The sequence below is a fragment of the Erpetoichthys calabaricus genome, chromosome 1 (assembly GCF_900747795.2).
Source record: "Erpetoichthys calabaricus chromosome 1, fErpCal1.3, whole genome shotgun sequence".
In the NCBI taxonomy this organism is placed as follows: domain Eukaryota; kingdom Metazoa; phylum Chordata; class Cladistia; order Polypteriformes; family Polypteridae; genus Erpetoichthys; species Erpetoichthys calabaricus.
The window spans coordinates 214,830,448-214,851,981 of NC_041394.2; the positions used below are offsets into that span (position 1 = coordinate 214,830,448).

At 37.8% G+C, this 21,534-nt stretch overlaps 1 protein-coding gene across 1 annotated transcript in view; it reads left to right on the top strand.

The window, feature by feature from the left end:
• Window positions 1–21,534, top strand: part of fbxl13 (F-box and leucine-rich repeat protein 13) — a 238,244-nt gene continuing 216,710 nt past the window's right edge. Inside the window, exons 1-4 of the mRNA XM_028811676.2 lie at window positions 1–119; window positions 1,291–1,394; window positions 17,995–18,088; window positions 19,328–19,395. Of these exons, the coding sequence (XP_028667509.2) occupies window positions 45–119; window positions 1,291–1,394; window positions 17,995–18,088; window positions 19,328–19,395 (341 nt within the window). The 5' untranslated portion in view covers window positions 1–44. The remainder of the gene's footprint in view (window positions 120–1,290; window positions 1,395–17,994; window positions 18,089–19,327; window positions 19,396–21,534) is intronic.

Here is a 21,534-nt window from a genome sequence, read left to right on the forward strand (position 1 = left end):
TTTTCAAGAAGCGTTGTAAATCTCAGCCAGGGAGAGATGGTAGCATGGCCTCTTTACAGTACAGTGACCCTGACCTCAGAAACTACATCAGACGTAAATCACTTCCCGAAATTTACGAGGTAATATCTCATTGTTATTACTTTTACTTTCTTTAAATATGTATGTAAGTTATTTTTTTTTCGGAGCGAATTGGTTGCTTTCGTACCACTGGAACTTTCAGTTCCATTTTCGGAGTTTGCATTATTATTTGATCGTATTCTACCAGAACTATTCATTACACTTTATTATTAGTATTTTTAATTGTTACATCCCGGTGTTCAGTTCCTGTTATCCAACTGTGATATTTTTAAACTTGAATTCATTCCCCAGCAGGAGACTCGTGTAGTCTTTGGTTTAGCCGGGTCATAAACTCTCATTAGTTTATGATGTCGACATACTGTATGTTAGAATGGCAAAACATATATACAGTTCAGGAAATGTTTTAGTACACAAGGTTCTCTTCCCTTAAGTTTATTGATTTATTTTTTAACTGAGCTCTTACCATCAAACAGCTGATTTGAAAAATATATGCCTAAAACCATCTTCACTGATTCCCGTCATGTAGAGTGAGTCAAAGATCCCACTCAGGGACCTCAAAAGCGTAGTGAAGCCTCCATGTGAGCTGACTCCCTGCAAGGTAAGGGGTTAGGGATGATTACAACGCCAATGAAGTTCTACGCTTGGGGAAAAACTGAAAGAAGTAAAAGAATAAAAATGTTTGCAAGTTATATTAGGAAAAGTAATTTATTCTTGTTTATACACTTTGAAGTAGTTTCTTCCATCCATCCATTATCTAACCCGCTATATCCTAACTACAGGGTCACGGGGGTCTGCTGGAGCCAATCCCAGCCAACACAGGGCGCAAGGCAGAAAACAAACCCCGGACAGGGTGCCAGTCCACTGCAGTGAAGTAGTTTCTTTCTGTGGTGAATACAATTTATCAATACTTTACAAATAAACAGTTAAATAGGTCAGTATGCTTATACAATATAAAACCTGGTTTAGGTGCCAGTCAGTTGCTGGGTTCTTACTTATATTGTGAATTTGATTTGATTTGATTTTCACACAAAGATAGAAATTGGTTTCTTTAAACCAAAGATATTTTATTATTATTTTATACCTCTAATGATTTGTCACTGTAGGCCTATGGGGAATGCGCTTTATTAATGTAAAAGTTGATAAACTTTCATGATGCATCCTTTTATTTTGGTGTCTTTAAATCCTGCATGGCATTTCTTGTTGTACTGACAGGTCCTGCTAACTGGAATATGCATCATGTGTCCAGCTGACCCTTTAAAATTCCTAGAAGAGAAAATTAAGGAAATGCAGGAAAAGGGACATCTGAACATTATTTGGTACGTATCAATGCAATCTTTTCTAACAGAAGGTGGACTGTGTATATGCAGGCTGATTTAAGAAAATAATCAGAGTGGCAGACTGCTAGGAAAATTATTTTAATTTATTAATATAAACAATGGGTTGACAGTGCATTGCTGGTTAGCTTTGTAAAGAGTCCTGGTAAATTGTCTGACAGCTTGCTGTATATAAATTGGTCTTTATAATAATTTCTTTTATACACTAAATTTGAGTATATGCTGTGATAATTGGATGCATGTTTTGATTATGTTTAATTTTTTTTAAACCTCATTGTCCTGAACAGTGTTGCAGGAGTCTGTCCCAGCTACCATAGTGTACAAGATAAGAACAAACCCTAGACAGAGTGCCAGTCCATAACAGGATGAACAAACACACACACACCTTTACAACACACTAAGGCCAGTTTAGTATTGCTGTGCCACCTAACTTGTATATCTTTAGAGTGTGGTAGGAAACCAGAGAACCCAGGAGAATCCCACACAGACACAGGGAGAACATGCATACTCCACACAGGGAGGTCCCAGGACATGAACCCTGGTCTCCTTACTGCAAGGTAGCAGTGCCTCCACTGCGCCACCATGCTGCACATTTGATTATATTTTTGTTCTATTAATTCATTTAGATCAATTATCTAAATTCTATTATTACGTTGAAATAATCTTGAAAAACCATTACTAGTGTCTTATGTTTTGAAGTTCTTTTCAACTAAGTTTGTAACTGAAGTCAGATATGCAGTTAACAAGTATAACAGCAGATGGCACAAAATACACATTTATTTTATTTCTTCAAGTAAATTCACTTAGGCTTTAAAGATAAGAGCCATGCATGCTCTTGATGCTGCGTAAGTATATTTTTGAATGTTTTTTTTGTTGGAACAAAGATAAATCTCAGATTACAAACATGTTTTTAGCACTGCAGCATAATTTAATGTAGGGCGGTATCTTTTGTGCCTGCTAATGGTCATTCTCTGTTGAGGATCAATCCTTAGTCCTTGTGCTATCAGCCCTCCAGTACACTACACATGTAGGGAATCAAACTAACTACAGCCTGGATGGATAGAGGTGGGTTAGCATTTTCATCTTGGGGGAAAATATCATTATCAACACTGTAAGAGACCTGCCTACATTGATGGATTAAAGGCCAGAAGTCCACATGACTGTCACCATCTAGTTCTTCCATGAGAACCCTGAATACAATGAGGACTGGTCATTTATGTTAGGTAGAATGCCTAGAGGGGGCTGGGTGGTCTCGTGGCCTGGAACCACTGCAGATTTTATTTCTTTTTCTCCAGCAGTCTGGAGTTTTTTTTTGTTTTTTCTGTCCTCCCTGGCCATCGGATCTTACTTTTATTTTATGTTAATTAGTGTTCCCTTATTTTAATTCTTATTTATTTTGTCTTTTTTCTCTTTCTTCATCATGTAAAGCACTTTGAGCTACATTGTTTGTATGAAAATGTGCTATATAAATAAATGTTGTTGTTGTTGCCTGTAAAATCCTGTGTATTTAAATTAGTTGCACCATATAACACTGTGGTGGTGGAGGTGAGCCTTGCTGCTCCAAAGAGACAAACCCCATTCTGATTTACTATGTCATGCTTCAGCTCTGTTACCACTTTTTAACAAATAGAAGCAGCAGTCAGTTAATATATGCCATCTCTCTTGGAATTAAACATCCATTTGTAAACATTTGTGCTGGCCTGCAGAGGAGACAGCCTCCTCAATCTAAACTATATAAAGCAGTAAATGCTTCATCTGTATATACCTTTCTAGGGGAATGGATTGTTTCTAGGCAAGTTAACTTGTAAACAGATTCTCCCAGATTTGCCTTGGTAAGGAAATTCAATTACTTTTGTCTCTATTTGCTTAAGGTGGCTGCAAAACGAGCACTTGTTGTTAGTTACTGTTTTGAACATTACAAGACACTTTTCAATACTCTTTATTCAATCGCTATCAATACCTACTGCTCATAAAGATGAAGACGATAATAAAGAAAGAATAATGATTAAGAATTTAGGAATGTTATTACTGTATAAGATTGCCAGTTTCTCTATGAAGCTGAAAGTTAATTTAAGTGGGCCTCATTCCCACATTCCTTTATATTATTCATTTAAAGGTGTTCCATGCCATTAATGCACTAGGTTTGCCTTCAGGATTTCTAAATTTATGAAATGCTGTATAATTCTCCTAAATTACACACTGTAATTGCCTTTTTAAAAAATGTTCTTGTTTTTTAGTGCTTGCACAGAACAGTGTGTAAGGAACAGGGAAGGGTGCCAGAGAAATGAGAAAAGAAATAAGTAAGAAATAAAGCTTGACATACAGAAGGTATGTCAGCACAATGTAGAGGCAACAGGAAATTATTCTAGCCAATCAAGCCAACGCTGCCAGGTAGCAAGAAACAACTACACTCAGCATTACAAACTAGATATTTTTGAGCCATTGTTATACAGTAGTATATGTACTGTACATTTTAGATAGCCAGAACAAACACATGATGGGGATAAATTCAGTGCAGAATCTTAATCCATCACAAGGATACACTTGTAAGTACATACCCACTCCCAGACATATTGGAGAGAAGACTTAAACACCATGTAGATAATCCTATTCTTTCATTTAAAACCAGGCCTCTGCATCTCTGGGGCAGCAGCACTAAAAACTGTGTAAGCATGGTACCCTACAAAATACATCATGGTGTGATAAAAGAAGTATTCTTTCTCTTTGTCTGGGTTAAACCACAATCTGTTTGTAACAATTTGAACCAGTATTCAATCTCATTAAAAGTGATAACATTGCTAAAATCAACATTTATTTTTAATTTTTAAGAACACAGCTCAGCACATATGGATCTGCAGGTCTCCTGTTACATTGCTTAAGTACATTTATAGCTCCACCATCAGAAAGACTCACAGGCATCTAGGATCTATGGCATAGTAGCAAGGTGGAAGCTAAGAATATCAGTGTTTGCCACAGGCTTTCCAAGATGAGATCTGGTCATCTTTAGGAGTTCTGAAACAATCATCTATGGGCAGAAGGATTGGAAGTTGAACTTTGTGGCCAATGTGGACATTTTTTAGTTGTGGAGAAAAGTTACAGCTGCAAAAACTGCATTCCATAGAGGTTGGACCATGTAAGTAAGAATTTCAATGAACATAACAAATTTATTACTCCTACTACTACATGACAACCAATTTTGAGTCACCTTTTAACCAAACATACAGTTTTTTGAGACATAGCAGTATGGCTCATTATTTCAAATAATCAGCCCAAAGTTTTCATTTACCAATCTAATGTTAAAAAGACACATTTTAAAGTAAATAAAACAAATTCACTTTTGTTCCTTTGAGTGCTGTATCATCACTGTAGTTAATTGTCCATCCCTTTTCTAATCCATCTGATTATTTTTAGGGTCAAATAGGATCGAGTTTCAGTCTACTCTGACAGCATACTGTGTTCATAATAATTACTTATGAACACTTTGAAATCACTTCAATTTTTTTTTTATATCTGGCGCCTCCTGACTTACTGGAGAAAACACCACCTATGATATACTGTTTGATTTGTTTTGATATCTAGCTATGCAAAATGTTAAACTTTTTGAGGTCCCCCATTTTCTAGGCCCTCTAGTCCTGAAAAAACTTCATTTTTAGACCATTTTTGGATCATATTTTCTTCAGGAAATTACACCCTTATGATTAAATGTAAACCCTAATAGGTGTCCTTCAGAAGAACTTGAAGTTGTGCATGCCATATCAATCGGACTAGGGGTTCACCCACTAATGGGGCATGGGGATCAAAATAACTTCTCTTCACAAAATTTTTAAACAATGGGTATTGGTAATATAAGAATGTGGAGTGCTTTATAACATTTCAAGTTTGCTGATCACAAATATGATAATATTTTTGATATTTGATGTTTTCCCGGTGGTCCTAGTCCTCAAAGAGCCACTCCCAGAAAGTTAAAAATGACAGACTTCAAATATAAACATATAGGGTATCATCTTAGACAATTTCAAGGTCAGTGATTATGAATATAGCATTATTTTTTATCCTTTACTATCTTACTGAAAAAAAACTTTCATTGTAACAATGCCCTTTACTTAAGAGCTCAATTTGATTTTTATAATGAACTATTGAAATCTAAGTAATCAATGTAGACCTCAGCATTTTTGTTTGTAGTGCACCAAGCAATGCATATGTCTCTGTTAAATGTCATTTGGTAATGGATTCATAAATGCAACGTTAATTCTTGTGATGCTCCATCTATTGGAATGACAGATGAAATGTATTTTATTACTAAAGGTGTTTGTGTTTCTCTTGGAATGACAGAGACATAGCAACTGTATGGATACACAGACAGACACACAAACACTTATCCTTTTATTAAGTTGGATATGCCATAAGTAAAATATTTTCTTTTAGTTAACTCTTATTCATATTTGTTTTCTGCTGCAGACAGAATTGGCTTCTGCATTGTACCCATTGCTGTTGTTATCAGGCACCGTCTTTCTGAGATCATCCATCCATTTTCCAACCCGCTGAGTCCGAACACAGGGTCACGGGGGTCTGCTGGAGCCAATCCCAGCCAACACAGGGCACAAGGCAGGAAACAATCCTGGGCAGGGTGCCAACCCACCGTAGGACACACACAAACACACCCACACACCAAGCACACACTAGGGCCAATTTAGAATCGCCAATCCACCTAACTTGCATGTCTTTGGACTGTGGGAGGAAACCGGAGTGCCCGGAGGAAACCCACGCAGACACGGGGAGAACATGCAAACTCCACGCAGGGAGGACCCGGGAATCGAACCCAGGTCCCCAGATCTCTCAACTGCGAGGCAGCAGCGCTACCCACTGCGCCACCGTGCCGCCTGTCTGAGATCATCTGATGAAAAATTAAGTTTAGAAATAGGATGGATAGTTTTAAAAATAGGGTTTGTAAAAAAAGACAAAGATGCATTCTTTTGCTTCTGAAGCAACTTTATTAGCAATTTCTGCATTTGTATCTTGAAGAATGTCATTCTTAATATTTTATCATAATGGGCTGTCAGTCTCAGTTGAGGGATTGCTCCTAGCTCTGTAAATGCTCATGGGAATTGCAGTCCCTCTGTGGTACTCCTTGTGTGTTTTTTCACTCTTTTTAGCATTTTCCTATATTGTTTTCCTTTTAAAATATTTTTGCTGCCTTGCTCTGTACTAGCCAAGGGTTTATAGTTTTCCTTTCCCAAGTGTGGCAATTTGTGAGTATTTTGGGACATTGCAGAGTATATTTTCAAACATTCAGAAGTAAGCACATTTTAGCCCTTGTTGACCCAAGCCAGTCATTCATGTGGAAGTCAGGCTGCCTTTTGGTGTATCTTTTCTAGACAGGCTGCAGGAATTCAGGCCTGCATCCATGGCTGTTTTTGAAGGCTTCATACCTCTGTGACTATTTCTGGTGAGAGGATCACAACACAACTGATGTTTAAATGCTGTATCTGTAATGCATTGTGTAGACTTTCTCTAGATAGCCTTGCCTCTTCAGTTGATACCATTTTCTCATTAGGAAATATTTCACACACTGGGTGCACTTGTTAACATCTGAGACACTTAATCTCTGTAGTGCTCTATCTTATTGTGGTTTCAGCTCACATTTCCAGATTCTCTAGTATTTCTCCTACTGCTTGTATTTATCAATGTTAAGTTTGTGTTGACAATGATTTGACATTGTGAGTTTATTCCCAGCTGTTACTATACTGTCCTTTCCAGGCTACATGTCAGCTTTGTCCAATTTGCTTGACTGCTGTACCCATATGAAACCACATAATAGCTGGGAAGACCATGTCCTCTAAGCTGAGCGCGTGTGCAGCACATATTACATTGTTCCTCACAAAAAAGACCTGACATTCAAACAAAATTAAACTATAGCAATTAATTGAAATTTAATTAAATTAGATCAATTACCAGCACAATTTAAACAAGTTTCAAACAAAATTGCACTATATGAAATGGTCTATGCAGTTGTTTCTTTGTTACTTCTTTGTTGTTTGTTTCTCACTTTGAAAATCTAAACAAGAATGTGAGACAGAAAATAATGTGTGCAGCAAAAGCAAAGGATGAGGTTAAAGCTTTAATAAATAACAGTTTGTTGTCTGTCAGAATAAACTCTTCTGTGATGGCGGCCCAGGATATTCATGATATGTTGCCAAATATGTGAAAATACCAGTTTAGTTGATGAAGTAGAATTACACCTTTGAGTCCACTGAGTGCATAAATTCAACAATCAAAATGAAATCAGCAAGTCGACCTACCACACTAGGATAGTCGACAAATCAACTGACAGAACTGTTTCAAAAAGGTTAATTTTATATAATTAATTCTGGAACAAAAGTGAATTCATTCATAAAACTATGTTTTTGCTGGCATTATAAAATTAACAGAATTTGACAGTTTATCTATTCCTGGAGCTATTCAACAGTTTTTTTATTGAAAACAAGTTACATTTAAATCAGATGGTAATGTTTTACTCGGACAGTGCACCAGTCATGCTGGGTAAATGAAAATGTGTAGCTGCTACTTTGTGGCAGTCCATTCCACACCGGTCAGAGTAACATTGTGATGCACATTGTGACGACTTCGGTATAGAAGATGCTTGTAAAGACATTCCCCTGATGGGTGACATTGAGAGTTTCATAAGAACTATTTACACAATTATCTACACAGTTAGGTTATTTACACAGTTAGGTCATCTGCTAATAAGGCGAAATTTGAAAAACTTGTCAGGGTTGCAGAGGCAGATGTGATTGTGTTTAAACCACTGAACAAGGTCAGGTGGCTATCCAGATATTTTGCAGTAAATACTGTTATTAGGAACTACATCATATTAGTGGAATACTGACAAAAAATTGTTGAAGACAATGATCCTTTTCAAAAATATTGCATGGATAAATAAAAATGTAGAACACAATGCTGCTATCTCAGCACTTAATGACTTTCTAGCTGAACTGCACGAGCAATTTCCAAAGCCATTGCCTCCTTTTGTATTGCATAAGCTCTGCCTATTAAGAAAGTTCCTTATGATAAGTACTCAGAAGACCAGCCCATGGAGGGTTCATGGTACCATTAAAATAATCAGCAAATTATAAAAATAATGTGGATTTTTAACAACAGGGGTGTTGTTGAGACCAAACAAGGTAAAAGAGGTGGTCAGGGATAGAGGCTACATCAGATCATGACAGCTGTTGGTGGAAATAACAGTATCTCATGGATGGCTTAGGCAGGTGGTTAAACTGTTAGTCAGCTGTTGGTCTTATAAATCTTGACACTATTCTAGAGAGCACATTTATTAAATTAAGTATTACAAGAGTCAGAAAGGACCTGAAAAATGGTGTAGTAAAATTTAAGGCTTCACACAAACTTTCTTTATCTCTCTCTCTGTCTCTTTCATTGCCCAGGTTAGCTGTCTCATAAGCTAATAAAAGTTTGTTAGAAGTCAGATTGAGGACTTCTCTGGTAAATATGACTTTTTCTGACTTTGTCACTGCTTAAAACATTTTGTTTTGATTTCTTGAGTATTCTCATCTCATTTCTGTCTTTACCATAACTGTAGTAATCTGAAATGTGCAGAAATAAAAGTTACATGTTAGGATGTGTAATACTGATTTCACATTTCCATCTTGGCGGCACGGTGGCGCAGTGGGTAGCGCTGCTGCCTCGCAGTTGGGTGACCTGGGGACCCGGGTTCGCTTCCCGGGTCCTCCCTGCGTGGAGTTTGCATGTTCTCCCCGTGTCTGCGTGGGTTTCCTCCGGGTGCTCCGGTTTCCTCCCACAGTCCAAAGACATGCTGGTTAGGTGGATTGGCGATTCTACATTGGCCCTAGTGTGTGCTTGGTGTGTGGGTGTGTTTGTGTGTGTCCTGCGGTGGGTTGGCACCCTGCCCGGGATTGGTTCCTGCCTTGTGCCCTGTGTTGGCTGGGATTGGCTCCAGCAGACCCCCGTGACCCTGTGTTCGGATTCAGCGGGTTGGAAAATGGATGGATGGACATTTCCATCTTCATCTCTCTCTGGAGACCTGATATAATATCATCACAAGGTATTTTGCTGTTTCAGTGCTTGCCAATAGAGATCTCAGTACTTATGCTAAACAGTATACATCTGAGCTGTGTGTATATACTTATAACCCAGATAAAGAAAGTACCTTCACTTCAAAGATTAGCTTCTTAAATATTTTCTTTTATCAACTTAGTTTTGCTTACATTAATAGAATTTATTGTGTTACCCTACCAGGTGTTGTTCCTTTTATGGAAGAGATTATGCTTATAGTAGTTGATGATTTGCATTGCAAGCTGCTAAAATTAGAAAGTTTCTTCATTTCAGAAAGTAAGGTGATAGTCAATGTGAATCAAAACAGTCGCAAGAAATGTATTATGACCACCTGTATATGATTTAACAGCTGTTAAATATGTGGATATTGTGATTTTGTTCCATCCATCCATTATCCAACCCGCTATATCCTAACTACAGGGTCACGGGGGTCTGCTGGAGCCAATCCCAGCCAACATAGGGCGCAAGGCAGGAAACAAACCCCGGGCAGGGCGCCAGCCCACCGCATTTGATTTTGATTTTAATTTTAAATGATCAAGACAACTTCTAACAAAGGTCAGGCCTTTGCCAATCCATAAATAAAAGCATAACATTTGCTGCATGTTGATATTGTTTCCAGGTAGTGAAGTGTAATGGCTAGGACACTAGATGTAAATCACCTGATTGCCAGTTTATTTTCTGCCTCTCTCTAACTGTGCGACCCTGATGAAGTCACTTAACCTGCCTGTGATTTAACTGTAAAAAGTCTGTAAACAGCTATAGAGTATCCTAATTTTATAAGTCACCATAGATGAAATCATCAACCAAATACACAATAGTAATAACAACAACAACATTTTGATTGAACCAAACAACTTTGGCTCATTATACTTGTATCTGTACATGTCTTGAAAACGTGGAATCAATCATCTCTCATTAAAACCACATAATCCAGTTCATATTTGTGAGGTCCAGAAAACAGTGCTGGATGGTGTTGGTATAGCGGGTCTGTAGCTAAAAGGTGGCTATTTTTTAATAAATAAATAATTGAATGACTAGCTTGATCTCCGTAGGTGTGCATGCTCATGCAGCTGCAGGGAGTTGGTGGAGTAATTCGGACGAGATGCACCTACATGTGAGGTTGCGGTCTGTCTCAGTTCCTTCATCAGCTTTGCGCAGTTCGCGATTGAGGCTCTATGCCTATGGAGCCAGATAAAAAGGGAGCTGGCACAGTAAAAATGGGGGGAAGAAACAGGGGAAAAAAAGGAGGAAAATTAGCCTGGCCATCAAGAGAAAGATGAGCGAGAGGTTAAATGGAGAGAAGATTTACATGTTAAGAGAGAGCGAGAGTGCCCATGCTGCAGGGAGCGAGAGGCAGGTGGCTGAGAGTGAGCTTCATGGCTGCAGGAGCCTGAAGCTGAAGAAAGGGTGTTCTTACTGAGTAATTTACCCGGGGAGTAGGAGCAGCCCGATTGACAGTGTCTCCTGCAAGGGCCGAGTGTGAATGGCAGGAGAGGCGTGTGTGGCTTGACAGGATGCCTTGCGCATGCTGATGGAAGGGTGGCAGGGAATGGAGCCAGGATGTGAAGGTTGACTGCACCTGTCGAACGGCGTCTCCTCCTCCTGTGAGGTCTGAATGGGATAAATGGGAGGAGGCGCCAAGTTTAAAAGGGCAGTATTTGGGGTTCAAAGTTTTGTGGACTGTCTCTGGCTTTTAACCTCAATATATTTAAAGGCTTTATTTATTGGAACTGTTTTTACCCTCCACTATCATTCATTTTTATGAATTATTTATTTATTGAACCCTTCTGCACTGCACTTTTGTACACTGTTCTTTTGCTGGATTTTAATAAAAGCTTTAATAAAAGCAGTGGAGCACTTATACACCTACCCCTTGCAATATGTGTGTTCTGCCCTCATCCATTGGCTCATCCTCAGGCACGTTATTGGCAGTAGTGGGTTCAAGAGGCTCCCGGGATGTAACTGGTAGCGTGGAGCCAACCAGCACAGTCACAGATGATGAACTAGTCTATTATAGAGCTCTCATGCAGCATGAATATAAGGCCTACTAACCTAATCTGCTTATCTCTGAGTGTGGTAGAAACCAAAGAAAACAGTTCAGAGAGAACATACAGTACAAACTGTACGTGGACAGTACCTACCTGGGATTTGAACTAAAGATCCTGAAGCTTTAAAACAGCATTGCTAACCTCTGTGCCACTTTGATTCCTAAACTTTTTCATGATCATTATTTTTCTGTTTCAAATGTCCATAGAAGAAATGTCACAGAGTCTCTGGTGGTATTGTTTGCTGGAAAATAGCATTATTAACAATTGATGTGATCTTAAACTGAATGGAGGCTAATTTTTCATATGCTTTCATGTTTTTAATTTTCACCTTAAAATTATTAATAGGTTTTTATACTTACTGTTCTTTAGTTCTGAATGTCTGGGCTTGCAGGTATCCTGGATAAAAACCAAGATCCAGGCTTTTAATGACCCCTTGGGTACAGCCATCAGCAGTGTGTCTGTCTGCGGAGAGAGTGTCGACCACATTAAGAGGTTTACTTACCTCGGCAGTGACATTCATGTCTCTGGTGACTCTTCCTCTGAAGTCAGTAAATGAATAGGGAGAGCATGAGGGTCATGAGATCGCTGTAAAGGGGTGTGTGGCGCTCCCGATATCTATGCAAAAGGACAAAGGTCCAAGTCTTTAGAGTCCTGATGCTTCCTGTCTTGCTATATAGTTGCGAGACATGGACATTATCCAGTGACCAGAGACGAAGCCTGGACTCCTTTGGTACTGTGACTCTTTGGAGAATCCTTGGGTACCACTGGTTTGACTTTGTGTCAAATGAGGAGTTGCTCATGGAGTCCTGAGTGAGGCACATTACCTGCATTGTGTGGGACCGTCACTTATGGCACTACGGCCACGTGGCACAATTCCCCAGTGGTGATCTGGCTCGCAGAATCCTCATTGTCGAGGACCCAAGCAGCTGGACCAGGTCAAGGGGATGCCCACATAACACCTGGCTGCGGCAGATAGATGGTCATTTCCGGAGTGTGGGACTAGACTGCATGTCTGCTGGAGGGTTGCCAACCAGGATCCCGAGCTGTTTCGTCGTGTGGTGGAGGTGGCAATGAGCTGTACCAGTGCGTGCTTCCCAACCTGACCTGACCTGATTATTTAGTGTTTTGACTTTATTATTAATATAGTTGTACCAGCTTTGCTTAAAACAAACTTTAGTCTGAATTTAGTCATTTCAACTTACATAATACAATATTTTCTTCTCTAACTTAGAGCTATGCCTTTCTTCTCCCTTTGATTTATAAATATCTTATTCATTCAACTCTATAATTAATATAATTGCTTTTTTCCTATTTATTTTGAAGAAACCTACAAAAGGATTAACCTGTTCATTTGACAGTATTGTAATACTGCTGATACAGTATATATTCATCAAATGGAATGTTTGCCTGCTGTACTGACAGTAGATCAGAATAAATGGGATAATTTATTTGTAATTATTAGCTTATATTTTTTAAATAATTGTGCCGATTTTGTGGTGTTTTTAGATATGCCATTTTTATATAACATTATTATTTACTAAACAAAGTCTTATAATTAGACTGTTGGTATTTTCTTTCTGTCATTTGCAATTGATATTTCTCTGAATGCTTTCATGAAAAAGTGTTAACCTCTTTTCTAAATGATCTTGGTTTGAAAATAGAAAATGACCCTAATTAATAACTTTTTAAAAGATGTCTATTTAAAGTAACTTTTTAAATTCACAATAATATGTTTGTTAATGCCCTAAGAGTATGTATGCTCATGGGAGAGCACTTTGACCTTAGTATCAGAGATGCTGATTCTCATTTGTATCACACTGAATATACAGTATATTGCATGTTTTTATAGATGACTCTCTACTGCTTTCCATTGATTTGGAAATAAATAGTTAATAGAGCCAAGAGAATGTCTGCCAAAAATTAAATTTAATATATTTCTTTCCTTTTCACTGAGGCTTAATTAAAAGGTGACCTCATTTATTACATTTCTGCTGCACTGAAGGCATTGAAATTGAGAGAACATATTTTTGTATAGTTTTTAGCCTTTTTTTTTTTTTGAGGCCAGCTTATAAGGACAGGAGCATACAACACACCAGCTAAAGATGATATCTTAGTGGCAGATTTAAGTGGCATATCTAGAATCAGAGCAGATTATTTTGAAAAGACAGCATAAGGTTGCTTTTGTATTGGTAGAACTACCAGTTTTATTATGTCATGAAAAGTCACTCAGACAAAAGTGAGGTTGTGGGGAGGCTCAAGGACTTATACGTGCCCTATAACCCGGAAGCACGCTGTTCCTTCTGGTCATGTGATCAGGATGCACTTCCGGGATGAAGAAAAGAAATTTTAATCTGACCCGGAAGTGATAGCGAATCATGGACTGCAGGGTTGCAATCACTTCCGGGTCAAGGGATATAAAAGGACTGTGGGAAAGCCCAGACAGTGAGCTGAGCTGGGAGGAAGGGTGGCTAAGTGTCTGGGAGAGTAGGATTGGTGTTTAATCATTTGATTATTGTATGTGTAGTGTGGAGTGGAGGGTGCTTAGTGCACATTATTATTATAAAAATAAAAAGTCTTGGACTTTTACCTGGTGTTTGGCATGGTACCTGTGGGTTCAAGGGAGCTCTAGCGCCCCCTACTGTTACAACAGTATAAAGGTAACATATTTAATGTTTAATTTTGTTATCTTCATTTTTTTTAGTAAATATACATCCATTCTTGCCATTAAGGCAATACATTCCAAATAAAGTTGGGTTGGAGCAGTTTATGGCCAATAATAATTCAAATTAAAATAATAATGTGAGTTGAAACAGATGATTTTCCACAGGTGGTTATAGTCATGCTTTTGGTATAAAAGCTGCTTCCAGAAAAGATCTAGTCCTTTTGGAGAAAATATGTGCTGAGGATCATTAATTTGCCACACCAAAGAGCTTCTATACTTCTATTAAATAAGTGGATGTGATGCACACCTACAGGGACTTGTGCGTGAATGGCAATGACAGATTGGACTGGTCTCTGAACATAGAGGAACTAAATAAAATAAAAAAGCAGAGTAGTCTCTTTTTCCTTAGGGCACTGTGTTCTTTCACTGTGGGAAGTGACATCCTACACATCATCTACATCTCAGTGATGGTCAGTTCCATATCTGTCAAAATGTGTAAGAAAATCATTGAAAGGTTTATAAACAATGTTTCTCAAAGACAAATTGGAATGAATTTGTGTATTTAACCTTAACAGTGAATAATATAATTAAAAGATTCCAAGGAATCTGGAGAAATTATGGTGCATAAAGTGAAAGGATACAAAACTAAGATGACTGCTTGTGATGTCAATGTGGGAAGTGACATCCTTCAGATCGTCTACGTCTCAGTGATGACTAAAGACATATCTATCTAAATGCCTAAGAAAATCATTCAAAGGTTTAAAAATAATGATTCTCAAGGACAAATCGGAATGAATTTGGGTATTTAACCCTTAACAGTGTATAATTTCATTAAAGGATTCAAAGAATCTGGAGAAATTAAAGTACGGTACATAAAGGCAAAGGATACAAGACTAAGCTGACTGCTTGTCTTGATTTCTGATCCCTCAGACCTCACTGTATCAAGAACCGATATTCATCAATAAGTGATATAACCAAATGGGTTCAGCAGTATTTTGGAAAACCTTTATCAAGTAACACAATATGTAGTTACATCCACAAATGCTGGTTACAACTCTCGTTCAGTCATTTTCTAATCTGCTAAATCCTGAATAGAGTCGTGGGGGGTGCTGGAGCCAATCTAAATCAGCACAGGGTGCAAGGCAGGAACAAATCCTGGACTGGGCGCCAGTCAATCGCAAGGTGAACACATATAACCCAACTACACACTAGGACCAATTTATTATTGCCAATGCACATAACCTGCATGTCTTTGGACTATGGGAAGAAACCGAAGCACCTGGAGGCAACCCACATAGACATGGGGAGAATATGCAAACTCCATTCAGGGAGGACCCAGGATGTGAACCCTGGTCTCCTACTGTGAGACAACAACGCTGCCACTGTGCCACCATGCTGCCTGCTGGTTACAACTGTAGTGTGTAAAAAGGAAATTATATGTTAACAGTGTCCAGAATCACTCTTGACTTCTGTAGGTTCGGAGGCATCTGGGATGGACCATCACACAGTGGAAACATATATTGTAGTTGGGCAAATCAATATTTCAGGTCTTTAGGGTAACTTACGCTTCTCTGAATGCACCATTGATGCTGAAAAGTATATACAGATATTGGAAACATATGCTGCCATCAGGATGACATCTCTTCCCTGGGCACCCATACATTTTTCAGCAAGTCAATGCAAATCCACATTCTGTGTGCATTACGAAAGTCTGGCTGCATAGGAAGAGGGTTCAGGTGCTCGACTGGCCTGCCTGCAGTCCTGTCCTATCTCCATTTGAGAACATGTGGTTAATTTTTAAACACAAAATAAGACAACAAAGACCCCATACTGTTGCACACCTTAGGAGTTGTTTGCAAGAAGAATGGAACAAAAAGTACACCTGAAACACTCAAAAAAAATTGGTGTAATTAGTACCTAGAGGTTTATTAAGTGGGCGGCGGCACAGTGGTGCAGTGGGTAGCACTGCTGCCTCACAGTTAGGAGACCCGGGTTCGCTTCCCGGGTCCTCCCCGTGTGGAGTTTACATGTTCTCCCTGTGACTGCATGGGTTTCCTCTGGGTGCTCTGGTTTCCTCCCACAGTCCAAAGACATGCAGGTTAGGTGCATTGGCGATCCTAAATTGTCCCTAGTGTGTGTGCTAGGTGTGTGTGTGCCCCGTGTTGGCTGGGATTGGCTCCAGCAGACCCCCGTGACCCTGTAGTTAGGATATAGCGGGTTGGATAATGGATGGATGGAGGTTTATTAAGTGATGTGAGAAGGAAAGACAGCTTTACATAGTGGCAAATTCTTTACTGCCCAAACGTTTTTTTGAAATATATGGCAAGTATCAATTTTACAATACATTTATTTTTGAAAAAAAAAAATTTAGTTGTAACATCAAATAGTGGGCTGTTATACTATTTTCACATGAAAGATCATTTACTAATCACTGTTTTCTGTTTTTATTTGCATTTTCTATACCATCCCAACTCTTTCTAAGTTGGCTTTGTAAATTTGAGTTATACAAAGCATGTTACACTAACATACACTAACCAAAATTTATTTGCACAACACAATAATCAGATTTTCCACAGTAACACATTCATTTTTTGCAAGACAGGTGGGTTCCTTACAATGTGACTGATTCTAGAATATAACAGTCTGAAAATGTATAAGGCTGTCATTGTAATAAAAATCTTTTAATGTCTTAGAAGAACACAAATTTGAATCATGAATGATGTCTATAAGTTCACATTCAGGTTCAGTTTTATTGTCAAATGTTCCCCTGTGTTTTATCAGAAGGTTTCTCATTCATATCAAATGGGTCTTTACACCCCAGAAAAAATAATCTCTCTAATTTAGAATGCATTCTTGTGTCACTTGTTATTAGAGCCTTTAATAATCAAAATTGGATGAGTAATAATTGTTCTTTTGCAATGTTGCTCTGGGACCCAACATCTAGTAATGTTGCATCAAATGTTCTCATTTCAATTCCTTTATTTATCTGTGTGACTTTCCTCTGCATATTTTAGCTTGCAAACAAATCCCAAAGCTATGCATATTGCCTTAATCAGTGAGAATCTGTGTCCCATTCAAGGATGGTTCCTGATTTTTTTGGATACACATTAAATGTCCAGGGCCCCATGGTGGAAAATTGATAGTAGAGTGTATTTCGCTTTGAGTACTGAGAAAAGCGCTATATAAATGTAATGAATTATTATTATTATTATTTATGCATTTATATTTTCTTAAAAACAATCTTATACTTGCAAAAATATGGAATAACTGAAAAAGCACTTAAGTCCTGAGACAAGACAACTGTAAATGTTGGTGTACATTAATTTGTAATTTATTGTTTTGATCATAGCTTTTTTAGTATTTTACTAAAAAGCAAACTGTTAAGAGCTGTTAAAAATGTGCAAAGTGTTGCTGATGAGGAATCCTCTCAGGGTGTCACCCTTGCTCTCCCAGTGTGCATTGCTGAGATACTCAAATTACAAGGAGCACCCTGAGTGAATTGCTCCACAGAAACAAATGGTGCTGTGACCTATATTTGCTCAGGGAGAAGGCAAGTTTAAGAGGGAAAGCCCCAGCTGCAGCCAGAGCCATAGTGGATATCTCCATTTGCCTGCTTGTTATTCCAGCAGCCTATGTTTGATTCTAACTGTTGCCATCTCACAATGATTAGCAGCTGCTTGTGGGAGGGGTAAGGAGGTGGGTGACACTTTGAGTAAATTCCTCAGGAGAGAAATAGAGATATCACATTATATTCTGAAAAAATGTTTATATTTTAATGCAGGGACATGTTTATTGATGAAAGTCGAAAAATTAAAGTAAAAAGAATGACACAGAGCTGTTTGGCTCTCCTTTTTGGATACGAGGAGGATATGATGGTAAGAAATCACTTTTTTGTAATTTACTTAGTAGGATATATACTTAGAATACTCATATATAGATAGATAGATAGATAGATAGATAGATAGATAGATAGATAGATAGATAGATAGATAGATAGATAGATATATCTGTGTATGTAATATTATATAGGTGTATGTATCTATACATGTAATATTTGTTTTAGCAGAGGCCCCGTAGTCCCTGCAACTGCTGACAAAGTAAGATAATGTAGAACAGGAGTCAGATCATACAATTTATCGCACAGTGGCAACATTGTGACACAAGACCATCATGTGGCAGTATACTTTTGTATAATGGACAGTATCCTAGACTTAAGTATTCCAGAGAAAGTTTATGACTGGACAACAGTGAGGGACAACAGAGCGTAGGTGTGTAGGCCCCCAGGCCATTAAGTTTGAACCTAATCTGAAGAATGTGAATTTCCCATTGGGATTAATAAAGTATCTATCTATCTATCTATCTATCTATCTATCTATCTATCTATCTATCTATCTATCTATCTATCTATCTATCTATCTATCTATCTATCTATCTATCTATCTATCTATCTATCTATCTAATCTCCACTATAGTGCCTGGAGTGTGGCCTGGCCTTTTAAGCAAGTTGTAAGGTTTAGTATCATTGTCAGGTAAGGGTCTGTACTGGAGAGTTCTATGAGGAAGACCCCAGGAGTTTCCAAAGGTCATTTGTGAGCCCAGAAGTGATCTATGAGTGTCTTCTGGATACATTTCCAAGCCAGGGCTTAACATCCCCTTTCAGGTTTAAAGGTTTCAACCCTTGTATATATGTGCGTACAGAGAAACAGATATATATCTGTGCGTACAGATAATAAAAGTTGTTTACTCCAAAACAATTTTTATGTTCTGTGAATGCATTGCAAAGCTGTGTATATTGCTCTAACCAGTGAGGTGATGTATGTCATTCATTATTGCTTTATGCCCAGTACCTGATATTTCTGGGATACCCTTTTCTTATAATGTAATTTATAATATATTTTTTTTGTATATTTTAGCCTTTTTATATTTCTTTTGGATTTGGTGGTAGTTCAAGAATGCTCCTTTCTGGCACATGTTCCTCATGTAACCAGAAAACTAATTGGTTTTACATTTTGACATTATGCATATCAAAATATATGAACAAATACTAAATCTTTTTTTGAATTCTTTGTTTTTTAGAAATATATTTATTTTAACAAAAAATATATATTTTTTAGGTATCATCACATTTATACGAGAAGGCATATTTGTTTTACAGAAAATGCTTAACCAGAATGTGCTACAAGTAAGTTTTACACTCCATCTATTAATTTTCCTAACATCATTTTTCCATCAGTGGGTCACAGGAAGCTGGAGCCTGTCCTGTTAGCTATAAATGAAAATTGAAAATAAGTTTATAATTTTTTGTTATTTGTAAACTTTTTTGTGTACACATCATATATATATATATATATCCATCCATCCATCCATCCATCCATTATCCAACCCGCTGAATCCGAACACAGGGTCACGGGGATATATATATATATATATATACAGTATATATATACATATATATACATATATATATATCCATCCATTATCCAGCCCGCTGAAGCCTAACACAGGGTCATGGGGATATATATATATATATATTAGAATGAAGAGACAACATAGACTATAAAGGGTTTGTTTTACTGCTTATATTATTTTAAGGGTTTTACTGTAGTGATGATAGGACCTTGCCACATAATTGGGCCACCAGTTGCACTGGGTTGGTTGGAGTGTGGAGCCTTCCCATGCAACTGAAGAGTTATGGGGGGAGGAATGTTTTATAGTGGGTCTGTGGTACGTGCGTTTTAAATGAATGATTGAGTATCACATTCAAGTTTTTGGGTCGGGCATAGGTAGTGTGGCAAAGTGGCTGTAGAGTCTGATGTGTGAAGGGGTGATCCTGCATTCACATGTGCACGTGTGGGATTAACCAGTTCCCTTGTTAGTGCCGGAGTCAAGATTGCAACACCTGCGTCCCATAATAGTTTAAAAGAAAGCCAAAGTGTAATATAAGAAGAAGATTAGCATGAAAAGCTGGAGTTTGAATAGAGCCCTTTAGGTACAGTGTGGGGGCAGGTGGTTGGGAGTGAAAACAAGAGGGATAAGTGTGAGGCTAATGCTCGTGAACGACTGAAGAAAGGCGCTCCTGCTGATTTACTTGTGAGAGTAGGAATGGCCCATCAGGCGGTGCCTCCCACAGGAACTGACAGAATGGCAGCGGGAAAAGTGCGAATGGCACAATGTGGTATTCCATGTATGCCGATGGACTGCCGATGGTGGAATCCGAGCCGAAGAATTAAAGGTTGACTGTCAGTGGGTATCTCCTCTAGCTGAGCTATGAGGAAACTGGAGCCTGGAAGAAGAATGGAGGGTCGTGATTGTTTTAAGATGACTGCCTTGGTTTTAACCTCAATTTTATTGGAATGTTTATTGTCTGTCTTGCAAAACAACAATAGACTGGTATGTTTATCAAAAAAGCAGTTTCCATTTGGCCATTTTTTAAATCAGAACTGAGCTTTAGGAATGCCAGTGTCTTGCAACTCAAGGACAGACAATTTACTTGCTTTATTAAACAGAATATTTTTCAACAGTGCTAACATAGTTACAAAGGTTTCTCTAAAAAACAATTAAGATTTAAACATTACATTATTAAGAATGGAGGCTTAAATAGTGCTTTGCAATCATATATGAATAATATATTACAAATAGGTAATATCAAGCAGTTATAGCCATTTGCAACATTAATAATGTCTTGGATATGTTTTAAAGTCAATTTAATGGTATACTTTAAAAAAAAAAAGTTCTGAAGTTCTGAACGCTAGTTTACACATTTCTACATTTTCAATACAAATCATGTGTTAAATATTCTGGAAATTATTTTTATATCACAGTGCGTTTTATTTTTAATCTATGTAGATTCACTTTTTTTATTATTGTTAACATCAAAACTTTTTTATTTTTATATATTAATTCATAGCTAGTCATGAATGAAATAATTTGCATGAAATTGAATTTGCATCTAAACTTGGTGTTTTACATTATAAAACAATTTGAAAAACAAATTGTGTTTCATTTCCAGCTAAATGTGTGCCATTAACACAAGAAGAAAGGTGTTTAGTCCTGTCTGGAAGCATTTACATGCATTAATATGTCTGCTTGTCATTTCTTCTTCTTTTTCTTCTTCTTCTTCTTCTTATTTTGGCTGCTCCCGTTAGGGGTTGCCACAGCAGACATCTTGTTCCATATCTTCCTGTCCTCTACATCTTGCTCTGTCACACCCACCAACTTTATGTCCTCTCTCACCACATCCATAAACCTTCTCTTAGGCCTTCCTCTTTTATTTTTATCTGACAGCTCTATCCTTAACATCCTTCTTCCAATATACTCAGCA